The 24,365-nt window shown below is 44.0% G+C and overlaps 1 protein-coding gene across 5 annotated transcripts in view; it reads right to left on the minus strand.

The window, feature by feature from the left end:
- Positions 1-24,365, minus strand: part of MYO9A (myosin IXA) — a 1,208,318-nt gene that overhangs the window by 165,382 nt on the left and 1,018,571 nt on the right. For all 5 annotated transcript variants that reach the window (XM_086959231.1, XM_086959230.1, XM_086959229.1 and 2 more), the window contains one exon: positions 911-1,103. In XM_086959231.1, the coding sequence (XP_086815357.1) occupies positions 911-1,103 (193 nt within the window). The remainder of the gene's footprint in view (positions 1-910; positions 1,104-24,365) is intronic.

Raw genomic sequence — 24,365 nt, forward strand, 5'->3', positions numbered from 1 at the left:
AAAAACAGAAGTCTTATTGTCGGTCTTGATGAGAACTGCTTATCCAGCTAATCTCAGGAGGAACAATTGTATGCCTAGTCTTATGACCTGGCATTTTAGGATGCTGATTTGGAACTTTTTCTCTGTTCCTGGCCAGAAGCTTCTAGTTGTTAGCTCCTGCATGTGGCCACCTCAGTCTTTCATTGGTGCATCCATAGTCTGTACTATGCTACCTGCTGAAGGCAGAAATGGGAGGCCCACGTTACAGTTTGAGAGAAACCTTCACCACAGCAATGTCTGCTTGATTTTTCTCGTTACCTAGACTATATCGTCCCACCAGCCATCTATTTGCTTCCATTGACTGACCGGTTCGTGTTGTACGGGTCTCATCCTGAGCCTGCAAAAGGGTATTAATTTATACGGGATGATATCGGACTAGGAGAGATTTGTATAATTTGACTCACTGTTTCTCTTTCACTATTACTACCTTTTCAATCCCTGACAATTTACACTCCTAAGAATGAATTAGATACCTAAATAGCACACTTTACAAATCCTGGTGCATCTTTGTGCATTTACACTCTTCTGTCCCTTCCTGACCAGGTTTCTATCCATCTCACCTTTCAACATTTTGGATCTCCAAGGTCTGAGGGCGAGATGGAATGATTCTGGTGGGCGATCTCACTGAAATCAATGGAGATCCACATTTTTAGGGGGTATGGAAGGTTTTTATGGTTTGTGAATTCAATCTAAGACATTTCACCAGTTTGAAACACGAAGTGAGTTCAAGGAAGGCAACATTCTGCAAATGAGTGTTAGCTGAGAAGTAAGTCACACACACTGGTTTTCTAGCATTCCTCTCATCTGTCCATGATGGTACGATATACTCATACATATCCTCTCATTTTGTAAATTATCTCCTGGCTCTTACCTGTATCTAGCCCATGCCTCAGTTCCTTGATCTTGTTGGTGGAACCTGACTTGCGGTAAATCCCCTCGGTGTAAAGTCCGTGCATTTCAATGTAGTTGATTAGCTTTTCTGCTAGCAGTGGCACTGCACGATCCTCACTTGTGAGCCGTGAGAGCTCCACTGCAAACTGCCGTGAGGAAAGCTCTGGGTCATACTGTGGGAGAAGGAGACAGCCTTGTAAAACCTAAAGCAGTCGCAGTTGCACATACATTGTTCAATCAGTCAGTAGCACGTTTATAAGCTCTGGGTCATACTGTGGGAGAAGGAGACAGCCTTGTAAAACCTAAAGCAGTCGCAGTTGCACATACATTGTTCAATCAGTCAGTAGCACTTTTATAAACTGGAGAATGTATGAACAAGCAGGGACTATAAATACAAAAAGGAAAATGCTACTTACCAGTATGCATCTGTTCTTGGCATGTAGGGCTGCAGGACCACACACTATTGCATTAGATCACCATCTGGTGGTGGGCCAGGATGATTACACTTTTTTGTTGTCTTGGAAGAGACTTGTCTGTTGGATGACTCCTCCCTTAGATCGTAGTGCGCATGGGCATCGACTCCATCTTCAGATTGTTTTCGCCATTGGGCAAATGATGGAGTTTTTAGATTTCAGATAAAGATGACCATGTGTTGTGTATCTAAATAAGATAATACTGGAACAGATACAGGTAGACGGGTGGGCGTGTATGATTCTGCAGCCCTACATGCCAAGAATAGATGCACACTAGTAAGTAGCATTTTCCGTTCGAGGCATATGGGCTGCAGACCACAAACTATTGCATAGATTGCACAGCAGCTTCTCCCTTAGCGGCGACCACCCGCATCTGTTGCAGTAGTCTGAAATAATGTTTTGAGTACCGCCTGGCCCACACTTGCTTGTTGTTTTGCCTGCACATCTACACAGTAGTGTTTTGTAAATGTGTGCGGTGTAGACCATGTAGCTGCTTTACAGATATCATCTAATTGTATATTTCCTAGGAATGCCATAGATGCCCCTAACTTACGGATAGAATGAGCCCTAGGGGGAATGGATAGAGTGAGTTTTGCTTTTTGGTATGCCTGATTTTGAAATAGGATTGCCTTTATGTGGAGGAGAAAAGGACACAAACAGTTGTTCAGTTTTACGAAATGATTTTGTCCTATAAATGTAGTAGAGAAGAGCTCTTTTTACATCTAATGTATGTAGAGCTCTTTCCGCAACTGTTTGCGGTTGGGGAAAAAATACTGGCAACTCAATAGATTGGTTGAGATGGAACGGTGAAATGACCTTTGGCAGAAACTTTGGATTTGTTTTAAGAACCACTTTACTGTGATGAAGTTGTATAAATGGTTCTTGAATTCTTAATTGTGTGTATAAAATCCTAGGCAGCAATATAACAATGAAAAGGACAAGGTTGCAAAAAGAGATATGCAATGAAACAATCTATCATCAAAAAGGATTCATATTTATTAAACACATATAATAAAATTAAAAGATCATATATTGCATAACAATCATCAATGAATACAGTACTCAGTTAAAAACATACAATAATTTATAAACAAATCAAATAACAACTATATGAATTAAAAAAGGAGACAGTGAATATACTCGACACGCGTTTCAGCGTTAAAAGAACGCCTTCTTCAGGAGCCACAAAGTATTCTGAAATACATAATAAGGACAAAAAAGAAAATAATCAATATATAACATTTAGTTAAAATCTATACATTCATTAGAAAAACATACAATTCATCAAATTCATATACATATAATATAAAATAGCAAACAATCTACTTTCAAAGCAAACCTTATCCCAATTTCATGGATAGAGAACATAAATAACAATTTATGAGCATTTTTTAATAAAATATCTGAGTAATCACACAAAATAGTGTTCAACATGGGAGAAGGACCAATGCGAGGACAATCAAGGTTACTTTGATAAAAGCAACAATGTAATTATAACTAAATTATTTAAACCATGGTAGGGTTTCAAAGTTAAAAATCTTCGCTTCTAGAGAGAGGGTTATAAAGCTGCCAAAGATCCAACCATTGTGCTCACATTTCTAGAAAACTGTCATAATATTACGATGATGATTTTCACTGCTGTAAAATAAAGAGTTAACTGTAGGGATATACTTTGATAAAACGGGTCTTGAGATTCTGCAGGTATAATATCTAAAAGGAGAAGAAAATATCACATAATGCCAATATCCTTATCTTTGTACACTCACGAAGGAGAGTATTATGAAGCCCAAATATGCTCACCGTATTTATAAAGTAGAACAACTTCTGTGAGGTGTCCAATTGAATTCCTTGGGACACATTCAGTCAGCAGATGATCGATAGCATAGCTCAAGGTGGCATATATGTTAAAATCTAAAATGGATAAACATGCCCAAAAAATTAGAGTAAGGACATCTATGAATATCGAGCAGATTACTTTAGCGCCTAACTAATACTAACGCTTAATTAAAAATGCCACATACGAAGAAAGTAGATTTCTGTCAGAGTGATTAAGTCGCAAACTACTCTTGTGTTTATATAAGTTGATGAAATAATCGGAAATCGCCGTGTTCCACGGTTAAAATCCGCGAATAAAAGACCCGAAATATCAGAGTCTGAAATAATGAATAAATAAATCAGACATTATACTACACGAGTAGCCGCTCAGAATAAGTAGCCACCATCACCAAACTCTATCGTAGGTATTAAGGTGGATAACTAACGTAGCACTCGAGGACACTTACCAAATTTGAAGGGAGACGCTGCAACAAGAGGTGGCTGTTGTCGTCTCACGATGGTTAAACGATGTAACCACAAAAACCAGCGTACTACTCGATAATACGAGTCTAAAATAACAAATAAAATAAACCAAGTGTGAACACTCAGAAAATAACCGAATAACTAAATAAACATCTACAAAAATGACTTGTCGTAGTAGGCTGTAGGCTAGATAACCGACGATGCACTAACTGCTGCTTACCAAATTACGGCTGCATGTATGTCTTTAAGAACGCGGCAGCAGAAGATGGCTGTTCGCGTCCCACGGCGGTTAGAAGGTGTATCGCTTGAGTCAAGTGTAACGAGATTTTAAATATATTGCATAATTAGGTCATAGGTCATGTGATTGACCGCAAGTGGATTTTTAAAGGCATAAACACCGATTAGGCAAACTTGTTGCTCGATCGCGTGTTAAATCATAAACATATTTAAAAAAACAAAAACACTAATTAAATGTATGATTTAAATAGAGCAGTTATAATGGGAAAGAGGGAGTATATGCATTAATAAATTTCATCTCAGTCAAATGTATATATAGATAAATTAATTATTAAAAAAAAATTTCAACATTTGCATTAAACAGTCTGTCCTTGTGTCAGCATAAATTATATTGTCACAAATCTGCGGTTAAACATGGGTTTACACCTAATAATCGTATTAATAGTTTCTTGGCCCGAGGAGTTGTATAAAGTAATATGTGAGCCTAATTAGTGTTTTTGTTTTTTAAAATTCGTTTATGATTTAACACACGATCGAGCAACAAGTTTGCCTAATCGGTGTTTATGCCTATAAAAATCCACTTGCGGTCAATCACATGACCTATGTCCTAATTATGCAGTATATTTAAAATCGTGTTACACTTGACTCAAGCGATACACCTTCTAACCGCCGTGAAATGCGAACAGCCATCTTCTGCTGCCGCGTTCTTTAAGACATACATGCGGCCGTAATTTGGTAAGCGGCAGTTAGTGCATCGTCGGTTATCTAGCCTACAGCCTACTACGACAAGTCATATTTGTCGATGTTTATTTAGTTATTCGGTTATTTTCTGAGTGTTCTAGCACTGAGTATAACACTTGGTTTATTTTATTTGTTATTTTAGACTCGTATTATCGAGTAGTACGCCGTTTTTTGTGGTTACATCGTTTAACCATCGTGAGACGACAACAGCCATCTCTTGTTGCAGCGTCTCCCTTCAAATTTGGTAAGTGTCCCCGAGTGCTACGTTAGTTATCCACCTTAATACCTACGATAGAGATTATTATTTCAGACTCGGACTCTGATATTTTAGGTCTTTTATTCGCGGATTTTAAACGTGGAACACGACGATTTCCGATTATTTCATCAACTTATATAAACACAAGTCACTCTGACAGAAATCTTCTTTCTTCGTATGTGGCATTTTTAGGTACGCGTTCGTATTAGTTAGGCGCTAAAGTATTCTGCTCGATATTCATAGATGTCCTTACTCTAATTTTTTGGGCATGTTTATCCATTTTAGATTTTAACATATATGCCACCTTGAGCTCTATGCTATCGATCATCTGCTGAATGAATGTGTCCCAAGGAATTCAATTGGACACCTCACAGTAGTCGTTCTACTTTATAAATACGGTGAGCATATTTGGGCTTCATAATACTCTCCTTCGTGAGTGTAGAAAGATAAGGACATTGGCATTATGTGATATTTTCTTCTCCTTTTAGATATTATACCTGCAGAATCTCAAGACACGTTTTATCAAAGTATATCCCTACAGTTAACTCTTAATTTTACAACAGTGAAAATCATCATCGTAATATTATGACAGTTTTCTAGAAAGGTGAGCACAATGGTTGGATCTTTATGTCAGCTTTATTACCCTCTCTCTAGAAGCGAAGATTTTTAACTTTGAAATCCTACCATGGTTTACAAAATTTAGTTATAATTACATTGTTGCTTTTATCAAAGTAACCTTGTTTGTCCTCGCATTGGGCCTTCTCCCATGTTGAACTCTATTTGTGTGTGATTACTCAGATATTTTATTAAAAAATGCTCATAAATTGTTATTTATGTTCTCTATCCATGATATTGGGATAAGGTTTGCTTTGAAAGTAGATTGTTTGCTATTTTATATTGTATGTATATGAAGTTGATTAATTGTATGTTTTTCTAATGAATGTATAGATTTTAACTAAATGTTATAAATTGATTACTTTCTTTTTCGTCCGTATTATGTATTTCAGAATACTTTGTGGCTCCTGAAGAAGGCGTTCTTTTAACACCGAAACGCGCGTCGAGTATATTAACTGTCTCCTTTTTTAATTCGTATAGTTATTTGATTTGTTTATAAATTATTGTATGTTTTTAACTGAGTACTGTATTCATTGATGATTGTTATGCAATATATGATCTTTTAATTTTATTATCTGTGTTTAATAAATATGAACCCTTTTTGATGATAGATTGTTTCATTGCATGTCTCTTTTTGCAACCTTGTCCTTTTCATTGTTATATTGTTTACTAGGATTTTATACACACAATTTGTTTTTCCTGTCCTAGGAATATTATTATTTCTCACTCAGTGGGTCCTTGTTGTTTACATATTCTTCAATTGTTAATGTTTGGCTCTCACTCACTCTTCTGAATGAGGTAACAGCTACTAAAAAAGCAACTTCCCATGTAAGAAAATGTAATTCCCACGTATATAATGGTTCAAAAGGAGGACCCATAAGTCTGGTGAGAACAATATTTAAATTCCATACTGTAGAGGGTGGTATTCTGGGAGGAATTATTCTTTTGAGTCCTTCCATAAACGTTATGATTGCAGGTACTTAAAACAATTACACATGTTGTCTGTTTTGAAGATATGCTGCTATAGCAGGAAGATGTAACCTGATTAAGGAGTTTGCTAAGTTAGATATTTGCAGATGTAACAGGTAGCATATGATGGTTTGAATGGAAACATCTACAATGTTGTTATCTGTGCAATATACAACAAACCTTTTCCACTTTTCTGCATAACAAGCTCCAGTGGTAGGGCGTCTTGCTTCTTTTATGACATTCATGCGATCAGGTGGTAAATTTAGATATCCAAATTCTAAGACCTCAAGAGCCAAATCGCTAGATTGAGCTGCATTGGGTCTGGATGCATAATCTCTCCATGGTTCTGTGTCAGTAGATGTGGGGAGAATTTTAATTTGTGATGTAGTACTACTGAGAGCTCTAGTAGCTTGGCAAGTTGGTACGTTGGTACTATGAGAATCAATGTGAGAGAATGTAGCAGTAGCTTGCGTACCACTAATGGAATTAGTGGGAGAGGTGGAAAAGCGTATGCAAATTTGTTTGACCAGTTCATTCATACCGCATTGCCTTTGGATAATGGGTGTGGGTATCTGGCGGGGAAGCTTGGGCATTTGGAGTTGTGGTGTGTAGCAAACAGATCTATTTCTGGATGACACCACTTTTGAATAAATGGCTGAAGAACTGGATGATGAAGTTCCTATTTGTGTATCTGTTGTCTCTGGCGACTTAACAGATCTGCAACTTGATTGTGAACTTCTGGTAGATGTTCTGCTAACAGAAAAATGTTTTGAGGAATGGCCCACCTCTGTATGCTCTGCGCCAGCCGGGAGAGCTGTAGGGAGTGTGTTCCTCCTTGTTTTTGAATACAGTAACATTGCGGTCATATTGTCCGTCCGGACTAGTGCAGCTTTGTTCGATAGGTAATGCTGAAACGATTTTAGAGCTAGAAAAATTGCTAGTAACTCCAGATAATTTATGTGGAGTAGTTTTTGTTGCAGTGTCCATGTACCCTGTACTGTGTGTCTTTGTAATTGCGCTCCCCATCCTGTGAGAGATGCGTCTGTGGTTAGTATCATCTGTGGAACAGGTTCTATAAACGGCCGGCCGTTGGGAAGGTTTTTGGTGTTCCACCATTGCAGATAGCGATATGTCCGGTCATCTACCACCAAAAGATCTGTTATTTGTTGCTGAGCCTGATTCCACTGACTTGCCAAGCACTCTTGTATGGGACGCATTTGTAGTCTTGCGTATGGTACTATGAAAATGCAAGATGCCATCATTCCTATTAGTTGCATGAACCCTTGAGCTGGTAGTGAGTGTTGTGGTTGGAATCTTTTGATAAGATCCTGCATACTTTGCATTCTTGTTGGGTTGTGGTACGCGATTGCCTTGGAGGTATCTATTGTTGCAACTAGATACTGCGGAGACAGGGACGGTTGGAGATGTGACTTCTTTTGATTTACTGTGAATCCCAGTTGTGTAGCAGGCATATCGTTTGATGCGTGTGCTGTACATATTGGTTGTATGACTTGGATTTTATTAACCAGTCGTCCAGATATGGGAAGACATGAATAATGTCTCTTCTTATGTGTGCTGCTACTACAGCTAGACACTTTGTGAACACTCGAGGTGCTGTAGTTACTCCGAAAGGGAGTACCTTGAATTGGTAGTGTTGACCTTCTAGTATGAACCGTAGGTACTTTCTGTGGGATTGATGGATGGGAATGTGGAAGTAGGCGTCCTTGAGATCTAATGTGGCAAGGAAGTCGTCTTTCTTTAGCAACGGTAGAACCTGTTGTAGTGTGACCATATGAAAGTGGTCTGATTGTATGTACAGGTTTAGGGGTCTTAGATCCAAAATAGGTCTGAGGGACCCGTCCTTTTTGGGTATGAGAAAGTATAGAGAATAAACTCCTGTCTTTTGATATTGTTTTGGGACTGGTTCTATTGCATTCTTTTGCAGTAGAGATGCCACCTCTTGTCTTAGCAGTATGATGTGTTCTTGTGACATGGGACGCTGCCTGAGTGGTATTGTTGGAGGCGTGGAAGTGAGCTCCAGGCAATAACCTGACTGAATTATTTGTCTTACCCACCGGTCTGTGGTGATGGAGTTCCAGATAGGTAGGAACTGTTGTAACCTCCCCCAACAGGAGTGGAATGATCTGGGGGCATGGAAGGGAAGTCACTGTTTGGGAGTAGAGGCGTTGCGATTGTTGTTTCCTCTACCTCTGCCCTTATTGTTGTTTCCTCTATACCCTCCTCTATAATATCCCTTACTGGGCGAGGTTTGGTTGGGCGCTTTGTAAGAAGAGGAGGTATTGTCAGTTTGGAAACCCTTAGAGGCGCCCCTATATGAGGAGCGACGAAAGGAAGGTCTATGGCTTGCGTTTGTAAAGCTCCCATGGATTTTGCCGTATCTGTATCTTTCATAATGCACTATCCACTGTTGGCCCGAAAAGGTGTTCCTAGTCAAATGGTTGGTTCAAAATACTGGCTTGTACTTCTGGTTTGAACCCAGAGATGCGTAGCCATGCATGTCTGCGTAACGGTACCCCTGTATTTATTGCCCTAGAGGCTGTGTCTGCAGTGTCTAGTGCACAGCGTATGGAGGTATTTGTAATAATCTTGCCTTCCTGTATTAGGTCAGAAGCCCTGGTTTTATATTGTTCTGGCAAGTGTTGCATGAGTGACTAACTCATCATAATGAGCTCTGTCATATCTTGCTAACAAAGCTTGAGTGTTAGCAATCCTCCAGACATTGGCCGCTTGTGAGATGGTGCGTTTTCCTGAAGCATCTAAAAGCTTAGACTCTTTGTCAGGGGGTGGAGCATCCCCTGTTGTCTGCGAGTTAGCTCTTTTTCTCGCATTTGACACTACTAGTAAGTCCAATGGCAACTGTCCTTTAATGTATGCTGGATCAGTTGGAGCCGCTTTGTACTTTTTTTCTAGTCTGGGGTTAATTACCCTGGCTCTGATTAGGCCTTAAAATATTTCGGGTGCATGTCTTACCACTCCACTAAGAATTGGAAGTGTGGTTGTGGTCTTATGTGACGACAGTAGTGTGTCAATTGGGAAGTCTTCTTCCACTGGATCGGTGTGCAAGTCTACTCCATGGAAAGTGGCTGCTCTATGAATGAGCTGCATAAACCCAATAGTGTCATCCGAGGGAGATGGTCTAGACGTGTATGCATCGTCTTGTAGCAGATCTGGTGCATTATAATCTTCCCATGGGTCACCTGATGGCCCAGGAATATCATCTGGGTCATTAATGTCGTCTATGAGATGTTCACTCTCTACCTCCTGTGAGTAGCTATCCTCATCTTGTGGTATAAGACTATGTGTACTAGATGGTGAATGTACAGGAGAAATATCTATTGGTATTTCTACTTCTGGTGAAGGAATCCTTATGGGGGAAGTTTGAGCATGCTTTTTTAGAGGAACTGGCGGTGGTTTAGGATAGTCAGTTTTCCTCTTTTCAGGCACTTTAGTGATATGACCAGTCTTTGGATTAATATGAAGAGTCTTTTGCTTTTGGTCCGGTTTGAAAAGCTCTTCTATTGGAAAATACTTTTTCGCCGCAGATTTATCTGGTTTGGGGCCGAAATGCTTAGTTTTTACAGTGTCTATTGTCTTTGGAGCAGGTTTTTGTTTCGGTTCCGAAGACTTGTTATCCTGTTTTTTCTTAGGATCCGTGCTCTTTGGATCCGAAACTTTAGTTCCCAGGGTATGTTTGGACTCATCTACCCTCGAAGCCTAAGTATGTTTCGGTAACGGAACCGTCTTCGGGTCCACTTTTTTCAGAACCGGGGTGGTCTTTGGTTCGGTAGCTTTGGGAACCTCTTTCAGTGCTGAACTAGCTTTCAGCTCGAACGCTTTCGGTACCGACGGATGCTTTGTTGCCGGTGTTAATTTTGGCTTAAGGACCTCTGCTTTTCGGGACAGACAAACTGACTGGAGCCCGAGTCGACTGGAGGCTTTTTTATATTCTTCGCTGCCGAGCCAGAAGGCGGGGGCGTCAGAAGGTTTTGGTCGGTGTGCACCTGAACCCGGAGGTGGAAGTGGAACCGAAACCTGTCCCGGTATGGTGAGGTGAACAGGGTCAACGCTTGTACTCACAACCTGTTGACCAACTGGAAGATCGTCATCTTCGGATTGATCCTCGGCCCCAGAAGCAGAATCCTCTGCTTCGGAAGCGATGTCTTCCTGCTGCTGTTCTTTGGCGTCTACTACAATCGGAGCCTTGTCTATGATGAGGTCTGGTGTCGATGAAGATGACGGCGCCATTACTCTTCGGGCTCGACCGTCCCTGATGTTTTTTTTGGACCGGAATGAAGCGCAGGCCTCACAGTCTCTACTCTCGTGCTCTGGAGATAAGCACAGATTGCAAACCTCAAGAAGATCGGTGTGACGGAACCGAGAGCACTTCTTGAAGGGTGTTCTTTCTATGAGCCAAAGGCCCAATGGCGCAGTTGGGCCAGACGGGCCACACGGCCCCGACGAATGCTGGAATCGAGAAGTGAAGCCTTTCTTCAGCGCGGGTAACCGGAATCACTGTCGAAGACAATGTAGATGGTATTATGATTGGTTTATTTATTAGAAAAGAGATCGGTAACGGGACCGAACGATGAACACATCCGAGCACGATGGCGGAAAAAACAATCTGAAGATGGAGTCGATGCCCATGCGCACAACGATCTAAGGGAAGAGTCATCCAACAGACAAAAGACAATAACAAAGTGTAATCATCCAGGCACACCACCATTGGTGATCTAATGCAATAGTGTGTGGTCTGCAACCCATATGCCTCGAACACCATCCATTAAACAATGACCTGAAAAGAGTAAGGAGACAAACCCCAGAGGCATGCTGCTTCTTTCCGACTATGCACCACAGAGTACCAGAATTAAGCAACACTATAAAAAGAAAATCACAGTGGTGTGCATTGTCTCAATGACATTAAATGTGTTGATGTCCCCTAAGTAGTCAATGAGACAGTATTACCAAGCGTCACAATTTCAAACTCTAGTTGCGATACAATCCCCATCTGACTAACCAAGCGCAGTAAGAGGAGAACTAAAGACCTAACAAATGAGAAAGGGAAACAAACCTGGCTTAAGTTTGTCCTCATGTCTTGTAGAACGCTTATGAAGGACCAACTACTGATGGAGACCAAGAGGTGTGCTCACTCCTTCTACACCACTCCCTGGACAAGTGGGTGTTGAGCTTCTAAGGTATTAGAATTGTAATGAGGCTCAAGAACATGCATGTAAATTTCGAAAGAAATATTTTCATTCAAGTTTCTTGCTACAACACCAAGTTGCCTACAACCCACCTCACGGGGAGGATTCCTTGAACCTATGGTGAAGAGCCAACAAATAGTAAAAAAAATGAACCCAGCTGTTCCCCAACCCAATGCATGCTACCTTGGTTATTGTTTAGGGTCACTGGACATATCCTGCATGATTTTGAATTCTTTTTGGCGAAGTTTTGATTTTTCCAGTGGTAACGGTCTTAGCACCTTTAATAGTCTTGTCAATGCAGTCTGAAATATTCAGGCCTGCTAGGATGACATACTTCGCTGCATCCTGTATTGTCTGCAACAGTCAAGCCCGGAGGTCCGTAGCAAGATCTTGTTGGTCACGTTTTATAGAGCAAGCGTACCTCCCCATTAAACAAACTGCATTGATGTACCTAAGGGCCAGGCTGGCAGAACAAAACATTTAACCAAAAGCACTGATCATTTATAGAGTGTTTGGTTAGGAAGTCCGGATCACAATGATCATCACTGGGCTACTGGCCGGCTGACTGGCGGGCAAGAACAAGGCATGGAACTGTAGCCATGAAAGCATCAATGAGGGTATTATTAAATGGTAGCAAGGGCTACCATTGGAGTTTGGAAAATCTGTTAGAATATTTGCTTTTGTCTCAATTCATGGTAGCTGCAGCTCTTGCACCTCAGCTGCTCCTAAGACCACCAGTAAAGAAGGCACCTTTTTCTATAGTTGACTCATGTAGTTAGTAAAGCTGTTTCTGGGGAGGTGTCCAGCACACTAGCATTATGTAAATACAAATATAGTGCATTATCACTACAGTGAGGGGGGAAAACTCATCACAGAGTACAATTACAATAAACTACAATACAGTAACCTATCACCCTTATCCTCCTCCTCATCACTGCCAGAGTTTTGAGGGTCCCCGTTTCTTGAATAGGATCAGAGCCAAAAAGAGAATGGAGGCTCTGCGGATAGATGCATTGAGGAAGATGCTTCAGTTAGAGTCAGGCAGTATAATAACCGGAAGTGCTTTCATGATTCCATAGATTTTTATCAGTTGAGCTCAGGCTGACGTTGGTCTGTTGGTACCAGTCTTTTATCGATGCGGATGGAGTCAATATTGCCAATATTTGTGTGCCCATCTTCATTTTAGGGCTCTGCTACCAACTGCCCATGTCTGCAGTGGGTTCAATGCTAGTCGTTTATGATTCCAGGGCCAGAATCTGAACAGGCCCCACGGCTGCTGGACCACCAACCCCCCTTGCAGCAGCCACACATACAATAACCTTAACTACTCTCCCGCTAGCTTCAGAATGGGTTCCTGTTCTCCAACCACCTCAAACCTCAGCCTGCATATCAGCAGCATCTAGTGTGAGTACCTCAGCTCAGACCAAACTGGGTGCTCGCTCCTTTGTGCAGGGCCCGGACAGCAAATACAAAACGGCAGCTTCCAGTTTAGTTGCTGCAGGGCATGTCTCTGCTTCGCTGCCATCACACACAGCACAGCAGTTTCTTTTCTGTGTCTACCGGCGTCTTGAAGGTACTCATGAAGGCTGATGTTAGTAAGACACAAGTGGAACTCTGAAGTCTCTTGACTGCTACATGTTCCTGGCAGGCCGTCCCCTGACTTACGTTTAGAGCAGCATAGAGATCACGTACTGTAATATATCATGGTGATTTCCTGTTGGTGGTTTTGTGTTTCAATTCACACCCTTGTGGAGATATATATATATATATATATATATCAATGAGAATCCCCAGACCTCCACACCAACGGCGTGGCGAAAGAAGGAAACAGACCCCACGGCTTCAGGCAAGATGTTGCTTTTATTGAAAACCTTCCTGGCGACGCGTTTCGAGTAACTTGTACTCTTGATCACACACCATTAAATGAGTCAGCCTGTTATTTTTAAATGCTTCTTTTCCCTGACCCCTCCTATGGGCCACAACTCCTGAAGTGCATCACATTATTACTTAAAACATAGGCATAGCAAAGGTGCATATACCATAATGGAATAAAAAACATTGTGGACATTTGCATTCAGTAAAAAAAAGTACATTTTGCCTGAAATCAATACAAATTGTAAAACATGTTAGTTCTGTTTTAACATATCGGTCCAGCTTATAATTTTACAATGCATAAATAACGCATGTTAAAATACTTTTTGATTCCATTTACAATTGTTGCACATGTCTCATAGCTATTTACAACCGTTTATCATAACTGCATGAATGCAGAAGCGTCCAAAGGCTAATAAAGAGACTGGCGCTATACCCTTACTACATGAATGTATAACTATTCTAATGGGGGATAATACATTAAACCCAGCCAATTAGCGCCCACCTTCACCAACACCCATGAACATGTTTGATCCTATCTTTAGTTTCTTTCAACACCACCACTCCAGAGAAGGCAAGGAAATGTTACTTGCATGTAATCCTAGTTCTGCATCGGTGTTGCCATCCGTGAACCTAGAATAGTCTAGTCTGCATGTGGTGGGACCCCGGAACACTTCTTTTATGAAAAATGTTCTGACAATGGAGGTAGCAACCTCAATATTGAACAGTCTACTGACACCTCCATAAGTCTGAGACATGCCAGCTTTAACTGCATTTTTCTCTACAGAAAGTCTATTATATTTCAAAACCAAATTGCAGCAGTTAGTGTGGATAAGAAAACAAGTTACTTACCTGTAACTGTTGTTGTCCAGTATTGGAAGCTTTCATAGATTCACGTGCCTGAATCATTCCCAGTCGTCGAGACAGGAGTCTCCGGTACATAAAAAAGCAATGCTTAGTAGTATAGCAAACTGAAAAGAGGCCTAGGCCCATTTTCCTTTTGCAACCCATAACCTTTGTTATGTAAAAGAGACCAAACTTGTCCCTGAACCAATCAGAGCCCCTCACACTCTAGAACACTCCCGAGAGAACCTTTTGCTCCTCAGATTTTCGTGCTAAATCTGAGGTGAGCCTCTCAGGGGAGGAGGGTGGGTGCATTTGAATCTATGGAAGCTTCCAATACTGGAGAACTACAGTTACAGGTAAGTAAATTGTTTTCTTACTCCAGTATTGGAGCTTTCATAGATTCACATGCCTGAATCAGAATAGCGAGCAGTAAGTCATAGCACATTTTTCGTCACCCAAGATCTGGAATTAGGCAACATATGTAATCTGATAATAGCAGTGTCTATATATATATATATATATATATATATTCACTGGAAGAAACATAGGTTTCACAACAGTTATAGTTAGGAATTAGCATTTAAAAAACCTATTAAATTCACTGAAAAAACCATAGGTTTCACACCAGTTATAGTTAGCTGGAAATTTTACTGACATAAAACCATTGAAATTCCCACGTTATAGTTAGTTGGACTCACTTTAACTTGCGCGCCTGCAATGCACTGCTGATGACGTCACATATTTCATCACTCATGACATGGTCAGTGACATCACTCATGCTAATTCTTAACTATAACTGGTGTGAAACCTATGGTTTTTTCAGTGAATTATATAGGTTTTTTAAATGCTAATTCCTAACTATATATAAGGCCCCAAACCTATGTTTTTTCAGTAAATTTCAAAATTTTGTTAATAACAAATGTCTATAGCTATGAAATGTAATATTTTCGAAAATGAATGAATCCTATATTATATTTGTACTTAAAACAATTTTTTTGATGTATATATATATTTTTTTTTGCCCTGGAGCGCTCCTGGGGCGCGCCCCGGTGAGCGCCCCGGAAAGCGTATTCTTTTGAAGCGCCACAGGGCGCGCTCCGGAGAGCGCTCCCGTTAGCGCTATTGCCGCGAACGAAAACAACATCGTGACGTATCTTATAGCCGCGGCCACGTTATATGCACAGCGTAAGCGCACCCGGAAGCACTCGAGCGAATACGATCACGCAACGTAAACATCCGACGCGCTTATGTGACGCGAACCGGGGCGCGCCTACGGGCGCGCCCGGGGTAGCGTCGGGTCATGTGACCTGAAAATAACACTTTTAATTGGTGCAGAACAGTTTTGGTTTCATAATGATGAAATCCCTAGTCTTGTGACCTTTTTTTCCCAAATAATGAAAGATCCCACCTTTTTTCCTTATTCTGACTTTGTCTTTGACTGAGGAAGACTTGTTTTGAAATCTCTTAGGTATATTTTGTACTTTGAAATGGCTACAGTTGCAGCATCAGCTGGAGCATCTCCACCACCACCACCACCACCAAGAGGACCACCACAACATCACATTGGTGGTCAAGAAGAAGAGGAGGAGGAGGAAGAGGAGGAGGGGACGAGGAGGAGGTGGCTGGAAGAACACAATACCCCATACCAATCCAAGCCACACATTGTATGGGAGTTTTTTTCCATCCCTGAGGAAAAAAAACAAGTGAATGCGGCAAAGGTGACTTGCCTTATCTGTGACACGGAACTCTCAAGGGGTAACCCAAATAAAAAATATTCATTTGAGAACAATACCATGATAAGGCACATGCAGCGCAAGCACTCTAAAAACGATGCTGCCGCAGAAATGAGAGAACTGGCCAGCAACCCTCCCCAATCTACACCCAGCACCTCCAAACGAAAACAACCCACTCCATCGGGACCAGAGACAAGGGAGACAATCCCTTGCATTCAACCACGATTTGGAGAATTTAGGGTCAACTGTATTTTTTGTGGTAAGACCATCTCCTATGGTGAGCAGAGCCTAAAGCTCATCCTCCTTGCTGGTGACAACGACAATTGCCCCAAAAAACCCTAATTTTTTCCATATTTTTTTTGCTCCTGTTGAGCCATTTTCAATTCCCTGTTTTTTGTTTCTCCCCATAAAAATAACCAAAAAAAAGTACAAAATCATTCATAAAAGCCAAAAAAAGTACAAAATGTTCAAAAAACATTTAAAAAAATATAAAACAACAAAAAGAAGAAAAAAAACAGTTCTTTTTAGAACTACCTCCAATTTCTAAAAAAAGGCTACATTTTTTAAAAACTCCATCATTCATTTTTCCCCATGGCACGCTCCCCGGTCCGCTCCCCGGTGCGCGTACCGGGCGCTCCCCCCGCGCAAATAAAAAAATATATATATTTTTTTGTCCCGCGTGGCCCTTTTATAGCCCCCACATCAAACCTAGGGGGACAAGGGGGGTCTACTCTGCCCCCTTATGGTCATTTCCCCCTTTGTTTTACCCACCTCTTGTGTCTCGATCCTACCGAGACACAAGATGGCGGCCGCTCCGGAATGTTTCGAATGTTTACAGACACCCGAGAGCCAATCAGCTTTCCGCGCGCACCTCGCGTGGCGCGCCCAGAGCGCTCCCCGGAGCGCGTACCGGGGCGCTGCCATAGATATATATATTTTTTTTAACCTAAATTACTCAAAAACCACTGGAGCACATATCTTGAGACATAGCAAAGGCACATCGGACTACCAGTCCCTACAGTTTTGCCAAGTTTGGTGGAAATCCATTCAGCCGTTCGGGCTAAAAGTGAGGTTGACCGCACTATGGACATTAACATGGGGAAAACACGTTTTCGGACCCCCCTTTTATCTCGGCCCCCGCTTGACTAATCCCCCCGCTTACGAAAACACAGAATCAGGTTTTGGATTTCTAACTGGAGTAGTAGGGTTGGGATTTCCTAAGAAGATGGTGTCGGCGGAAATCTCTTTCTTTAGTCTGCCAGCATAAACTTCAGATCCATCATCATGGAGAATGGCATACCATGGTACTCTTGGCGACAGTGCTGTTGCTGAGGATATTGGTACTCCTCATATCCCTCATAGTCATTCTACTTATACTTCACATGTAATTGTGAGGGACTACTGGCGTATCCAAAGGGTCCGACCTCCTCTTCCTATGAATCCTACTCTTATAGCAGGTGCATTCCTGATGATTTCTAATTTTGGAATTTCTCTCCGCGACGAGCCCGCGGACGAGATCGCTGTCGTAGACTATGCCGTCGTAGATGATGATGGCTTCTTCGTCGACGATCCCGTTGAAGATGTTGGTTGCTTAGTCTTTACCTCAGGAGGTATTGAAAACGTCTTCCTGAAGGGTTCTTTGACCAGAGTAGGTGATTTTGACGGCTCAGAATTAGTCTTTTTTACATGATTCTTCCCCAAAAGCATGTCCTTTACTATCCTTTTCCACAGAGTGAGGAGATTTTGAAGGACTGCGCCCAGAAGACCCATGAGTGGTCTTTTTGAGGGCCTTCTCAGGACGTTCCCCTAAGGAATGAGTTTGAGGAGATTTTCTTCTCTTTTGAGATCTCCTAGATGTTGAAGACGACGCCTCATCACTGTCACTGAAGAAAAAAAAAATCCTTTCTGGTCTTAGCGTTCGACACCATAATAAAAGGCGCCCTTCACGACCACTCAGAAATGGACTTGAAAAAGTGTGACAAACCTTGCAGTCTTTGGCCTGCGGGTATAGGCAGTAAATGCAGTTAGTATGAGGATCATCAGTGTAGAGCAATGTCTTGGAACAAGTTGCACAGGCTCTAAATAATCCTTTCTTCTCCTTTCCAGACATTCTTTAAAGAATGTATTTGAAGATAATCCGTAGTAGAACAGAATCCAGTAGAATTCCTAATACCAATGTTGTTTAATGAAGTTAAAAACACAGAATTTGAGGAGAGCTCAAAGAAGACTCCCAAGCACAACGTGCGGTAGAAAATCTGAGGGGCAAAAAGTTCTCTCTGGAGTGTTTCTAGAGGGTGAGGGGCTCTGATTGGTTCAGGGACAAGTTTGGTCTTTTTTACATAACAAAGGTTATGGGTTGCAAAAGGAAAATGGGCCTAGGCCTCTTTTCAGTTTGCTATACTACTAAGCATTGCTTTTTTATGTACCGGAGACTCCCGTCTTGACGACGGGGAATGATTCAGGCATGTGAATCTATGAAAGCTCTAATACTGGAGTAAGGTGCTTTATAATTCAAAATTAGTGTAAAATCCCTGCTGTAGCCAGAGAGAAAAATATGAAGGGAAAGAAGCCTATCAGGCCAAAAGTGCAACAGCTGCACTGTAACTATAAGAGAGACAGCAGATTATATTACCCAGAAGCCCTGTACAGGTAGTTTGCCTCACATGCGCAGATCATTTTGAACAGGAGAATATGACATCCCAAAGAGAAGATTTGTATGCAATCTGATTTGTATGCAATCGGATTGCAGTGAAAGCCAGTGAGTAGGAAGGGTTGGTCATGACTGGAGTGGGAATACCTATGATGAAACACTAAGATAACACTTAAGTAACATTTGTTTCTGCATCATAGGATTCTCAATGATAGTCATGAACACAGAACAGAATAGCAAGCATATGCTCACTTTGCAGCTGCCAATGTAAGAAGTACAAACTATATACAAGTAAGACATGCATATAAATAACATTTGGGTATGACAATTAAATACATTTTGGCATGGCTGGAGGGGTCGCCTCGAAGGGGAGGGAGTAGCCCCTTCGGACGATTTGCAGCACCCACCTGTCCGAGATGATGGAGCGCCAGTGGAGGAGGTAATGGCGAACCCTGCCCCCCACTGGCGTCGAATGGGCCTGAAAGCTCGGACTAGGAAGGCTTTGAGGCGGATGCTGCGGGGGTAGATGTGGACTGGCCTCGCTGATGTCCCCTGGCACCGCCACGGCGCTTACCACGTACGCCGGTGCGCTGGATGTTAGTCTGCGGCCCGTGGCTGGCAGGACGTGAGGGGGCACCCCTTCCTTGGCCACGAAAGGAGCGAAAGGCAGAAGTTTGCTGGCGTTGCCCAACAGGCCCAAGGACTTGGAGTCCTTGAAAATCTCAGCGCACTGTCTGCCTTGTCGCCAAAGAGGCGAAGGCCATCAAACGGCATGTCCATGAGCGAATTCTGGACATCAGCCGAAAAGTTGGCGGACCCCAGCCAGGCGTGGCGGTGAACCGCCACCGTCGTGGAAATCACCCTGCCCAGCGAGTCCGTGGTATCCAGCCCACATCAGATAGAATACCGTGCTGCATCCCGCCATTCCGCAAGCGCTTGAGCGAGTTTGACCCGGGCCTCCTCTGGGAAAGCTGGCAGCACGTCCGCGACCGTGTCCCACAGAAAGTGGGTATAACGTCCCAATAGGCAAGCGGTGTTGACCAACCGCAATCCCAAACTAAGTGAGGAGAACAGCTTCTTACCGAACTGCTCATACCTTTTGGATTCCTGATCAGGTGGTGCAGTCGGAAATGCGGTTTGGGAGTGTCTCGAGGGGGTCGGAACGTTAGGGGTTTCAGGTACAGAACTGGTAGGGACAGTAGGGGTCGGGGTAAAGAGAAACACTGGCGCCTTTAGTAAAGGTTTCAGGGACGGCTTTATTGGTATAGATGTCTTTTTCATCAAGGGAATTGCACGCTCTCCTGGGGGCACTGTAGGGTCCAAAGGAAATGCAGCTTGGCTATTCGGGGTCAGTTTACAGGGACCGTTGCAATCCGGAAGAGGACGTCTCTCCGCTCCGTCTACCGCTCCAATACCGAAAAATAAAGAAAAACTAGAGTCAGAGGGAGGCGTGCTTCAGGGTACACTTGGTAGGGCCGGGAGTTAGGGAAACCAACTGTGACACTGTGCGCTTCTTAACAAAAAGACGTGGTAGGAGTGCACGTGAACAAACGGGGTTTTTATACAAGGGGGGTGCAGTTATACTCGGGGCTGACTCCTCCGCCCGACCCAACCCGCTACCCGGCCCCGTACCTCTTGGAGCCATGCTCCTCCTGTGGGAACGTGGCGGGGCGAAGAGCAGATACAGTGGCCTCCTGGCGTGTCGCTCTCGGTTCCTCTCGGGTCTGTATATCGCCGTTCTTCGTCCTCGTTGTCCGCTCCTTCCGGGGAATCGCCGTCCGTCTTCTCCCTGTCCCTTCCTGGTTTTGACGTCTTGACGCTCTCAAGGGGCGGGGCCTCCTCCTCTGTGTCCAGGCTCTTAAAGGGACCATGCGTGTTGGAAGCGCCCGGCCAGTCCGTCTCGGTTTCCTCGGTCCACGGACAAGGTGGCAACTGTGGGGAAAAGGGGCAAGGTGAGAGGGGAGTGGCGGACCACCAGTCCGTAGGGGCAGGCATTGTCATATTAGGTCCGCACACCCCGTCACAGGGAGTTAGAGGCCTGGATAACCAGGCTCTCGGGGTGGGGTGGGTGGACAGGAAGCTACGGTCGCCCGCGCCGGGTGGTGGAGCCTGGCCACGTTCTGATCTACAGGAGGACCTGTAGAGGGCCTGGACCTAGTGCCTAACAGAATGTCAGTAAGGGCCTCACTAAACGGCAGTAGAGGCTCTGAAGAGCTTCCCTGCTATTTAAGGACCTCGGTGAGGAGGTTAGTCCTCACGGTCGCGACGGGGAGCTCAAGACCCAAGGCCTGGCCGCCCTAGTCAGCACCACACTGTAAACAGCCCCGTCCTCCGTAGCCACGGTAGGAGGGGAGACAGACCCAGTGTCGGGCGAAGTGTCCAAACCGCTGGCTTCCCCTAGATCTACTGACCAGTCCTTATACAAATGGCACTCTCGTGCCAGAGGGTCCTCAGACGCCTCCCAATCCCCCTTGCCTCCCATCTCCTGACATTCAGGTGCAAAGGATGGGGCCGGATCATAGAAGAATTGCTCTTCTCTCGGCGTCGAATGCTGCGTCGAGCGACGCAGGTCCGACGCCGGATACGGACCGAGGGAGGGACCAGGGACGACGTCGTCCGGGGACGTCGTAAGTGGCGACACTCTGGGGGTCGGCGCCGGCGGAGGGGTCGTAAGGTCGACCAGTGGCGACTTGGATCGGGACCCGGAGGGGCCCTGCGGCGTTGGGACCGAAGTCGTTGACGGCGCCGAAGCACCCGGCCCCCTTGGGCTCCCAGTCTGGGCCGCGGGGCCCGAAGGCGCCACAGCGGGATCCGGCGGAGGAGAGAGCAACCTCATGGCCATACGGAAGGCATCGGTCTCCTCCGGCGTCGCGTTCAGCCCAGGGACCGGCGGGTGTGTAGCTGGCAGCGGCGCCTCCAGCTCCGGCAGAGCCGCGTGGGCGGTGTCTCCCGAACCCCCAGCCACATCGCGCGAGCGTTGGGGGGAGTCGGAAGAGCGATATCATCTCTTCAACTTCTTGTGCCTCTTACCTGGTGACTTGGAGCAAGACGGATGGTGTCGACTCGCCGAGCTGCGATGACTGTGGCCCCGCGACTGGTCCTTTGACCTCCTCCTTCACCTGGACCGTGTACGGCGTGGGGCCGACTGCCAGAGCTCGAGGCGCTTACCGGATCGCTCCCGCCTAGCCTGCGAGGCCAAGGCCCAGGAGTCGGGCACGACTTGTCGTCATGGTCGGCCCGAGGCAATACAGGCACCAGCGATGGGGGTCAGTAACCGACATTAGTCCGTTGCAATCAGTACAGGGCTTGAACCCGGGCATCCCTACCGGCACCGATAGTCTTACCACTCGAAACAGGATCAAAAAGATCGAAAAAGTTAGTCAAAAAGTGACTAAGGAGTACTGATTTTTCAATATCTGCGCTTGCTGGCGCGGAAAAAAGAAGAACTGACGTCAGCGCGCGAGGGCGGCGTCTAAGTACTCCGACGATGTCATCACGGCGCCAATGACGCCGACGACAGAGCCGCAGACGACACCTACCGACGCGCAGGGGTACTGCTATGCAAAACTTTCCGGATCCAGTCTGACACCTGGGGATATCCTAAGGTAAGGAATCTAACACTAACCTGTTTCTTTCAGATACAAATTTCAGGATTCAAAATCTAGAAGATAGATAGATCTCTCTGCTGGAGAGGAAGAATTGGGGAAAAATACAGGAAGAGAAATAGTTTAACTTGCATGGAAATATGACACAATCTTGGGAAGAAAAGAAGGTTGTGTACTTAAAACTATTGTCGTGATGGAAATGACATTTTTAAAAAGGCAGCCTGGATGATAAGGCCTATAATTCACTACCTCTCTTAGCAGATATAATTGTAACTAATGAAGCAACTTTCCACACAATATGCTTGCAATGTGGCTTTATGGATCGTAACAAAAGGAGAACCTATGAGTTTGGAGAGAACCAAATTCTCCTCCTATGGGGGAGCAGACCGTCTGATTGGAGGAAAGAATTTAAGCCCTTCCAAAGCCTTTGATGAGTGGAACTGTGTAGAAAGTCCTTAGATTTGTGCCTTAGCAGTACGCTGTTATAGCAGCCAGGTGCACTTTTATCAAAGAAAATTCTAGCCTTGAGTGTCACACCCAGTATTACTAGGCCGCCTAAGCGAGAAGGGAATAACTGGTCCCGCTCATAAGTGGCTGGTCTCCTTCCTCACGAACAGGAGATTTCAAGTGCTCTGTCCTCCCTGTAAGTCCAGTGTAAGATGTCTTAAACAAGGGGTTCCTCAGGGCTCGATTTTGAGCCCTACATTATTCAATCTCTATATGGAACCCCTTGCCAAACTGGTAGAGTCATATGGGATTGATATTGTCTCATATGCAGATGATACACAACTGGTGATCAATTTGTCCCGTGATCCAGTTGTGGAGGCTGAGAAATTTTAGACCTGTTTGGTGGCACTTGATGGGTGGATGAAGCAGAATTACCTCCGCCTTAATGGTAATAAGACAGAGGTCCTTATTGTTGGTTCCTACCCATCTATCTGGACTTCCGCCTGGTGGCCGGCTGAATTGGGCACTGTCCCCGCCCCGGTAGACTCAGTCAAAAACTTGGGGATTCACCTGGACTCTAACCTTGACTACACTAAACATGTTAACAATATTGTTGGCAAATGTTATGGCATTCTGAAAGTCTTGAGGAAGATCCTCGACTTATTGCCTCCCAACTCCAGGAAAACAATGGTCCACGCATTAGTTACCTCCCATTTAGATTATGGGAATTCCCTCCTTTGTGGACTCAGTCAAAAAGGCCTCATACAGCTGCAACGCGTTCAGAACGCTGCTGCTAGGCTGGTTCTGAATCTCCCTAGGAGGGCGTCTGGGAAGAATGCCCTGTGCAGCCTACATTGGCTCCCTGTTAGGGAGCGCATCAAATTTAAAACTATGTGTATCACTCATCGCATAGCTCATAAAAAAGCACCTTTGTATCTTCAGGATTTGCTCCCCATCTATCGTCCCTCACGCCATCTCAGGTCAATGGGTTGTATGCTGCTAGTGGTCCCTCGGATCCACAGAGCCAGGATGGGGGGTCGGTCGTTTAGATATTTGGCCAGTAAGGACTGGAATGACCTGCCCATCGAATGGAGGATGGAACCATCTGAAGCAAGGTTCAGACAGAAGCTGAAAACCTTTCTTTTCCCCAAAGCTTATTAGTGTAGTTTTTCTTTCGGCAGTGCTTTGGGCTGTCCCTCTGCTAGCCGGCTGTGGGAGGATTACTGGGAGTCTCAGCGCGGGGACGCACTGTTCTTTGTGCAACCATGCGCTTAATAAATGTTATTAATAATAATAATAATAATAAGAAAGTAATTTTTCTGGCAAGACAGGATCATGATTTTTGTTAAGACAACAAATTAAAAATCGCTTCTATTGAATGCACAAACTCCTAGTAGACGGTCCTTTAGTTTCCTTGAAATTGTTCATAGCATTCAGTGATAACTGTCCATATGCATGCATGACCTCAGGA

This window comes from Lissotriton vulgaris, chromosome 2_2 (assembly GCF_964263255.1).
Source record: "Lissotriton vulgaris chromosome 2_2, aLisVul1.2, whole genome shotgun sequence".
Classification (NCBI taxonomy): Eukaryota; Metazoa; Chordata; class Amphibia; order Caudata; family Salamandridae; genus Lissotriton; species Lissotriton vulgaris.